The sequence below is a fragment of the Camelina sativa genome, chromosome 9, assembly GCF_000633955.1.
Source record: "Camelina sativa cultivar DH55 chromosome 9, Cs, whole genome shotgun sequence".
NCBI lineage: Eukaryota > Viridiplantae > Streptophyta > Magnoliopsida > Brassicales > Brassicaceae > Camelina > Camelina sativa.
Genome location: NC_025693.1, coordinates 19,444,016 through 19,453,696, shown reverse-complemented (window position 1 = coordinate 19,453,696; position 9,681 = coordinate 19,444,016). Strand labels below are relative to the sequence as shown.

The 9,681-nt window shown below is 39.4% G+C and overlaps 1 protein-coding gene across 1 annotated transcript; it reads right to left on the bottom strand.

The window, feature by feature from the left end:
* On the bottom strand, positions 2,918 to 4,099 carry LOC104715451 (FBD-associated F-box protein At3g49020-like). Its single transcript, XM_019230002.1, has 2 exons — positions 4,077 to 4,099; positions 2,918 to 3,982 (listed from the first exon to the last, which is right to left on the bottom strand). The coding sequence occupies exons 1-2, from the start codon at positions 4,097 to 4,099 to the stop codon at positions 3,115 to 3,117; spliced, it is 891 nt and encodes a 296-aa protein (XP_019085547.1). The 3' UTR covers positions 2,918 to 3,114.

Sequence of the window (9,681 nt, the reverse complement as noted above, 5' to 3'; positions counted from 1 at the left end):
TAAAATACCTGAAAGAGCAATGGGGAAAAAGGTAGTTGACTAATGTAATGGCTTACGTCGATGAGTTTGAGGATTTGCAATTTAGGAGAACTATCGAGCATGAGTGAAAGAAGATTACACCACTCTTCTTTGTTTGTATGCAGCTCCAAAGATAAAAGCTGATAGAAGCTTTTACCAATAGGATACTTAATCTGTGCATCATCAGGCAGTATTACGACACAACAGAACAATGTTAGCCAAGTTGCAGAGACAACCCCGTGAAAAAAATCTTAAATCTAAAATTTTTTCTCCAATGGTGATAAGTCTAAGGAAAGACGTCTTGCTACAGTTAGAGATTCCAGGATGTTCTCATTCTTTATATAAGAGACTTTGGTGATTATTGCCTCCACCAGCTTTGCCGCATCTGCAATGAGACAACATTTATGCCAAATGAGCCCATTGATGTTCAAGTATCTCAAAGAAGGAGCATTTATCACATAGCCTCCATCATCATCTCCATAGTAATCACATTTTAAGGTTAGTCTCTGTAATGATGGCACTGAAATAGTGAAAAACCCCACATCGGCTTTGCTAAATCTGGCCACGACCAAATCTTCAAGACAAGGGCAGCCACAGAAAAGGTTGGAAACAGATTCTTCGTCTTTGAACATTACATGGTAAAGGTACAGCTTCCTCAGGGACTTGAAACAAAACAGATAAGGAACGTCTAAAAGAATTGAACACCTGAGTTCCAATACCTCGAGTGTATTATTGCATCTGTACAAAGCACTCGGAAATCTTATCGAGCCTCCCTCTTCAAATCCAGTACCAATTGACGCACATGGCGTGCGAATGCAATATCAATCCATAATCCTATCTTCGAAGCACCACATTCATCTCCAGCTGCCAAATGCAAACTCTCTAGAACCGGAGCTTTATGTAGAATCAGCGTTCTGGAAACATACTCTGAAAACGTACGGATATGGTAATGTTGGTTAGAATCAAACTCGAGATTTGGCAACAACTTCCAAAGAGATTTCCAACTTTTAGAAAAAACACTCGTGGCTATGGCAGTTTTTGTTGGAAGTGAAGACAATAAATCTAAAAGCAAATCTTCAGGCAACTCACTGATCCTGTCCTCACTCACTACACCTCGATTACTCAAACCTTCACCAGCAGTTTTGCTGTATAAAAAAATCAAAAATAAATAAAAAATAAAATAAAGTTCACAGAAATTAAAGAAACCTCAAAGAAACGGATTATTCCGAGAGAAAAAAAAAAAACTTAAACGAAACATAGAGACATACCGTTGTAGTTGTTCCATTATTTAGTTAAATAGAGAAAACAATTTGCTTCAGATTACGAATGCTCCAAACTCTAACGCGAACGGTCCCTAATAGGTATGATAATGCATGGTTATGAGATTCACTTGTATAGTTGTGTTTAATTAGTAACAGAACTACCTATACAAAACCCTAATACGATACCACCTACAGTTATCACATATGCATTGAGGGACTCGGGGGAGAAGATAAAACCCAAAAAATAAATATATGCCTCCGGTTATTATTCATACTGTAAATATCAAGGACTAATCGACTATATATTTTTTTTAATATAATAAGAATGTAAATTTTATAAATTCCATATACATATTTTTCAACAGTTTACATTTTTTTGTTTTTCTATATAATACTTTTTATTAATATTTTTGTATAGAGAATATTAGAATATAATGAGACAAAGGAAAGTATATTTGTTTGCTTCAAGCCATGACCACTTCTTACATGAGTAGTTAGTTAACTGTTTTTATAGTGTGCGTTTATTTTTTGTCGACAGTCTATAGTGTGAGTTTTTTTCTATGATGGAAATTATGTTCTAAGATTGTGGAACTCCAAAATAAAGAGTTAAATTGAATTAGTCACGAATTTTTTTGAAAGTAATCAAACAGAAAAAGTGGTTAGACTAATATTAATTTCGTTGGCACATATATGTGTTTATTATGGGATTATTTTTTTCAGAAGATGATTTCAACAAACACAAAATAACAAGTCTTGGTGGACATATTTTTTAATGCTAACACAAACAGAGATGCGGGTGTATATTCATAAAACTGTATGTTGCTTTGAAAATGCAAAAGTTATTTTTAGCAATTTTAATGCATCTTTTGGTTTGACGGTTGATCTATATTCATATGGGTGCTAGATTCTTATTTAGAACCCCAACTCATGTCACTTAAGCTAATTACCCTAGAATATGTGCAAGTACTTGTTGTGCTTCAAAACATTTGAGAAAACCAATAATTGGAGATATATTTTTTAGTAGTTTGGGCACTTTCATCCCATCTTTGTGTGTTGCTGAACTGCTTCCTGAACTCTGTTAACTACATATAGTAAATCCAAATTGGCTTTTCCATTCATATCATATCCTCTAAACAGTTAAATAAACTTACAAATTGGAAATCCTAATTGAACAGACAAATATCCTAATAATTAACTAGAAGAGTAGATATCAGGTTCACACACGAGGTGACATGAATTTGAAGCCCTAACCACATTAGCCAACTCATTGAGCATCTCACGTTTCTTTTCCAACCTCTCGAGCTCGTTAGGTTCGATGGTTTTTATGGAGAGAGTTGCTTTCTTCAAGCGTCTTGCGTTCTTTAAAATGTATGTAGCCACTTCTTTCTCATCTTCTAGTTGCCATCTGTATCCTGTCCACTCTAATGTCTCAAGATGGAACAACAAACATTCTGGTACACATTTCGGTTGATTCCATTTCCGGTCCACCAGATTATCTTTAAAAATATACCACCTTGACTGAGATATCAATGTAATATTTAAGATCATCATCAATATAACTCAAAAGAGCACTGGAAAAAAAGGGAAAAAAACAAGAAAGTAGCTGACTAATTATGAAATGGCTTACGTCGATGAGCTTGAGAATTTTTAATTTAGGAGAACCATCGAGCATGAGCGAAAGAAGATTACACCACTCTTCTTCGTTTGTATGCAGCTCCAAAGATAGAAGCTGATAGAAGATTTTACCAGTAGGATACTTAATCTGTGTATCGTCAGGCAACATTGGTAGTACACAAAACAATGTTAGCCAAGTTGTAGAGAGAAAAACTTAAAATCAAAATATTACCTTTGAGGGTGAAAAGTCTAAGGAAAGACGTTTGGCTGAAGTTAGAGGTTCCAGAATGTTCTCATTGATATTATTAAAAATTTTGGTGATTTTTGCCTCCACCAGCTCTGGCACATTCTGAATCAGACAAAATTCAACCCCATCGAACCCATTGATGATCAAGTATTTCAAAGAAGGAGCAATTATCACATAGCCTTTAACACGTCCATAGAGATCATCTTCAATGGTTAGTCTCTGTAACGATGGCACCGCAATAGTTAAAGTTTCCACATGGTCGTAATTTCTTAGCCGATGCAACACCAAATCTTCAAGACTAGGACAGCCGGATAAAAGGTTTGAAACAGATTCTTCCTCTTTGAATAGTGTATAGTAAAGATGCAACTCTCTAAGGGACTTGAAACAGACCCGAGAAGGAAAGTCTAGAAGAATTGTAAACTTGAGTGTCAAGCTCTCTAGTGTATTATTGAAACTACACAAAGCAACCGGAAATCTTACTGAAATTTTATATTGAAATGGAAAACTGAGTACCAATTTGCGCACATGGCGTGCAAAAGCAATTCCAATCCATATTCCAACATCCAAAGCTTCACTGTCATCTGCAACCTCCACACGCAAACTCTCTAGAACCGGAGCTTTATGTAGAACTAAAGAACTGCAAATATTCTCTGAAAATGTATGGTGATAGCCAGAATTAAATTTGAGATTTGGCAACATCTTCCAAAGAGACCTCCACCGTTTAGACAGAACACTAGTGGTTATAGCAATTTCTGTCGGAAGTGAAGACAATATCCGCAGAAGCAAATCTTCAGGCAACTCACTGATCATGTCCTCGTTCACTACAAAGCGACTAATTTTGCTGTCAAAGAAAATCAAAATTATCAACAAAAATCAATATTCGTATTAGGGTTCACAGAGAAATTAAGGTCGGTGAGAGAGAGAGAGACGTATACCGTTGTTGTTGTTGTTGTTCCATTTTCGTCAAACAATTTGCTTCAGACTACGAACGCTCTAAAAACGCAAATGCAATACACGAATCCGGCTAATGCTTTAGATATGATAACGGTGATGAGTAATCAAATGCATTGAGAATACCAACCGTAAAAAGTTCAATGAAACACAAAACCCTAATAGAATAAATTTAAACAACAGCAATCAAATGCATCGAACATGACTCTGAAGAGAAAAAGATAGAGAAGACGACGGAATCAACGATTGAGATATGGAATCGTATTTACCCTAACTGAGTTTTGAATATCAAACCAAATCCAATAAATTTACAAGCCCAAAACAAATTAAAAAAGTTGATATTCCTTTGCTCCGGCCCAGGCACACTTACATGAATAGCTAAACTCCCTGACACTTCCACGTTCGGTTCGGCACCGGAATTAATTTCTGTTCGGTAAATTTGGTTCCTCGGTTAATTCGGTTTTGATATTTCAAAACCGAACTTAACCAATCTTTTGGTTTTTTTGTATTTCTCAAAAATCTGGTTCCTTCGTTATTTTGGGATAATTTCGGTTCTGTAATTAGTTTGATTAGTTCGGTTCCTTGATCAGTTCGGTTATAAAAAAACACTGATCTAATTTTTTGTAAAACTAGTATAGTTCGGTTATTATATACGCATGCATTTGATGGAATATGAACCATCATAATGATGGTTCAACTAAACGGCGAAAGTTATGAAAACTAGACGAAGTATGTGTGAAATGCCTTGTGGTTCAGATTGAACAGTGCAAGGTTCGTAAACTCCATCATTGTGGCATGAATCATGAATAGTATGCGTATATATCATTACTCAATGCCCATCGACCACCATATATATGTTTTGTTGCAGAGACGACCATGTCGTGTGAGATCATTTGAAAGTTTTTTTATGTACCACATTTGGTGTTGGATAAGCTTCAACATTGCTTAGATCTCAAGATAGACTTATCAAGTTGGATAAGGACTATAGGAGCTCATCATTATCTTATTAAGAATTAGGAGGTATCTAGTTCCTAATAGGAATAGGATTAGTAAAGGATTTCTAGTTCTATAAATAAGGTTGTTGAGTTGTGACAATCCTTAAGAAGCATAAGAGCTTAGAAGGTGTTTAGTTTTTGAGTTATATTTCTAAACATCAATAAAGAAGAGTTATTTCTTTAAAATCTTTTGTGCTTGAGAAACTTTATTTGGTATCAGAGCTTTAAGGTAAGTCGATCTTGAAGCTATCATCGGTCGAGATATGGCAGACGGTGATGAACTCGTTGCAGCAACCCTCAGACGTAAGGAGAGTGCTCCTTCATCGCTACAATGTCCTATGCTGACGGCTACTAACTACACTGTATGGGCTATGCGAATGAGGATTATGCTGCGTGTACACAAGGTTTGGGAAACTATAGAACCATGGTCCAATGATGCTGATTTGAACGACATAGCAACAACATGGATTTTTCAATCTATATCTGAATCTTTTATTCTCCAGGTTGGTGATCAGAAAACTCCAAGAGATATTTGGAACATGATCAAGAACCGAAACCTGGGTGCAGATCGTGTCAAAGGAGGCTCGACTGCAAACACTTATGTCTGATTTCGAGAAGCTGAGGATCTCGGAGTCAGACACAATTGATGACTTTGCCAGTAAGTTATCACATCTTGTCGAAAGCAACTTCACTAGGAGTTCCAATAGAAGAGTCACGTTTGGTGAAGAAGTTCCTGAGCAGTCTGCCAAGAGAGAAATTCATACAGATTGTCACTTCGCTAGAACAGGTTCTTGATCTCAATACAACAGGGTTTGAAGAAATCATTGGGAGGCTTAAGGTTTACGAAGAAAGGACTTTAGGTAACGGTAAGCAGGATGAGACACAAGACAAACTTATGTATGTGAGAACTGATCAATCGAACTTTGTGAACTCAAGAGGTCGAGGTCGCAGACGAGGAGGCAGAGGAAACAGAGGTCGATGTGAGAACTGAGATCAATTCTCTCATTCTGAAGTGATTTAACTACGGAGGAGCTTACCACCGTTAAGAGTTCCGAGCTGAATTGAGAGTGTTTGAATAACTGAATTGTATTGTATTGCTTTGAGAGTAAAATTGTTCCATCCTTTACAAAGACTCCCCCCCTTACACATTTATACCGACCAATTTATTACCCAATTAATGCGTAATTAATAAGACACGATTTCCGCGTCTTAATTAATTCTCTTGAATGCAGGAATCTTTGACCGAGCTCGAGCTGCGAGCTGACTAACACGACGCCTCTCCGCGCTCTCTTTTTTTCTCCGGGCCTGATAGGCCGACCAGTAATACGCTCTTGGCCCATTAGTCGTGCCTGGCCTAGGCCCTTTGCCCATTGCCCGAGATGACGGATCGTGGGTACAACAGTTGCCCCCCAAGTCTCCCGAGCTGAGCAGTTCGGGGGACTTTTGACCTTCAAGCGATCAATTTCGGGAAATTGAATATTCCCCGTATCCCCACGATTTGATCGTGGTGATGATGAGATTTGCCTTCCCGAACAAGCCTCGGGGACCACTAGGTAGCGTGTTAGCTATAAGAGAGAGGAAAAGCGGTGCAAGACCTTTCACTTCCCCAGGTAATCATTGCTCATCAGTTCTGTGTATAAAGGTAAATCCTCCCGTCTTTTCCCTTCTACTCTTAATTTCCAACTTTCTTTCGTTTTGTTCTGCGATTTCCTCTCTTTTCTTCTGTTAATTTCTTTGCTCTCGCTGCAAAGTTCTTCCTTTATCTCTCAGTACTTTTACCCGGCGAACATGTCTCCTCCGAAATCTTCATCGAGTAAAACCGCGAAACCCTTGATTCCGGGTGTCTACGGCCCGCACCAGCTGTAACGCCCCCGAACCGCACTATGACCACCCAGGCCATCGGACGGCACCGAAGCGCTACTATGGGAACGTTTATCAAAGGTCCGGCCAAGTGCGAGAACAAATCAGGCCCTTCGACCAGTCCCTCGGCGAGGTTCCCGACCACACAACACATCCTTAAGGCTTTGCAACCCTTCAGTCACGCCGTGCGTTGAGCCGACTCGGACTAAGTCTATATCAGTACGACTCGCTCGATTTAAAAGAAAATCCGATTCAATAAAACTTTAAAAGAGTTACTACAACTGATTACACATAAAAGCTCACAAGGCTTAATGCCAAAGTTTGGTTTGCAAATAACATACTTTGAATTTTACAATAGACACCAAAAAGAAAACTACTCCAGAGTCCTATCGTTCACCATGCCCTCTAGTTCCCTCTATGGTTATCTGCAGAACAACAATATTGTCATAAGTAATCTAAGATTACTTAGTGAGCTCAACCCCAATTCCTGCAGAGAAATAAATCCCAACCCCAATTCCCCATTAACAATCAACATGCACGCAAATACAACAACATGCGAACATAAATAAGCAACATGCAAGCATAGATAAACAACATGCAGGCATAAGCAATTAACAAGCAAGCGATTAACATTCAAGCAAGCAAAACAACTCAACAACCAGCAGAGATGACATGCGGAAGCTAAAAAGCTAACAAAATCACTCTACCATGAATCGCAACTACATGCAACCACAATCAACAACATGCAACAACATGCAACAACATGCAACAACATGCAATAACATAACTTGAAATAAAACAACAGTTTTTAACATGTTTAATTTATTTGGGCCCGGTATGCATTCCTCTTCCCCAACCCCTCATGAATTCTCCAAAACGCAACCACAAAGGCAGTCGTTTGGATATCAGCCAAAATTACACCGTCGTGTAAAATAGCCTCGGCCAGGGTAGCGAGCCCAGTAACCTCCGAGCACTTCGTGACCAACCCTACACACACACGAACATGGGTTACATGTCGCGGCTGCATGTGGCACAGAATGGGAAGGATAGCCATACCAAATCTTAAAACACTTAGCCGGAATTTCTCACGGACTACAGCGCCTTAAGATCTCACCGAAGTTTATACTTGAATTCATACGGTTCTTAAACCTATAATTTTACAAGTATCTCAACCAAAACTCGCCTTTGTTACTAGATCCTCTCGATCTAGCAACTAGCACAACCTCAACGCGCATGCATTTAAACAAGAAAACATAAAAGAACTTCAAGTAAATGCATCTACATGCAACATGCAAAACCGCGCACTAGATTGAAGTTTTTAACTCTCCATCTAAGCCGATGCAAATATGTGCCTGAACTCACAGTAAACCGTCGACGAATGATCTCCTTTAATGAAGCTCCTCTCGCGGCAACTCGGATCTCTCCTTCGGTTAGAATCGATTTCCTTATCGATCTAACGTTGATGGTCGTTGGTCGATAGTCCTAGTCTTGCGTCTTCTCTTCTTTCTCTTCACAAAACCCTCTCTCCTTTCTCTTCTTCCCTCTCGCGAAAACTCTCTTCTTCTTTCTTCTCTCTCTCGCTCACTTTCTCTCTCAATTTTCTCAACTTACCCCTTCTTTCTTTGTGAGAAAATGAGAGGAAAGCTAAGCTATTTATAGAGGATTTGGGCGGTGGAGTCGACCAATGAGAGTCGCATGCACTCTCTTCATTAGAGTGTATTAGTGAGTCGCTTAACACTTGGAGGCATAACGCTTAGCCACCTTGAATCCCACTAACTCCTTTGATTTCTTTAATCCTCCCACTAATGCTCCACTAATCTTCTTTGAATTAAATATTCATCCCACTAACTCCATTAAGTCTTCTTGATTAAAATATTAATCCCACTAACTTCCTTGACTTAAGTGATTTTTGGTGGGGAAGACTTTTAACAACTTCGGTTGACTATCGTCGATCCTCGGCAGCTCTCTCGGCAACTATCGGCATCTATCGGCAACTTCCTTCAGGTACTCGACACTTTCTCGGATACTCGGCAACTTCTTCGAGTGCTCGATAACTTCCTCGAGTACTCGGCAACTCTTTCGGGTACTCAACAACTCTCTCTCGGGTACTCGACAACTTCCTCGAGTACTCGGTAACTTCCTCGAGTACCCGGTACTTTCTCGGGTACTCGGTACTCTCGGCATTTCTTGGCGACTGCCAGACGATGCGTCTCGGACGGTACGGGCGGTACGTCTCAGACGACTCGGCTAATTCTCGATCCATTAAACTTTTCTCGGACTTCCCTTCATCAAACTTTCAGCCCTCCTTGCTGTCTTCTTTTCTCGGTCTTTTGGACTTGAAATCACGTCAAAAATTTACCCCTGGGTGAGGGTCACTACATTCTCCCCCCCCCCCCTTAATAGAATTCGTCCCGAATTCCATAAGGTTCTGATGGTCCTGCTTCATCTTCTTCAACAAACAACTGAGGATACTTGGCACGAATCCTTTCCTCATCTTCCCATGTGGTGACCTTATGGTTCTGCTTTCCCTAGAACACTTGGATTTGAGGAATACTTCTGTTCTTCAACTTCCGGGTTCTCCTTTGCCCTATTCCAAACGGTCTTTCGGGGTAGGTTAGGTTTGACTCCAACTCCTCGATAGGCTCTGGCACAATCATTCTAGGATCTGGCACATGCTTCCGTAGTTATGAAACGTGGAAGACTTTATGCAATCGCATAACCTCGGGCATTGATA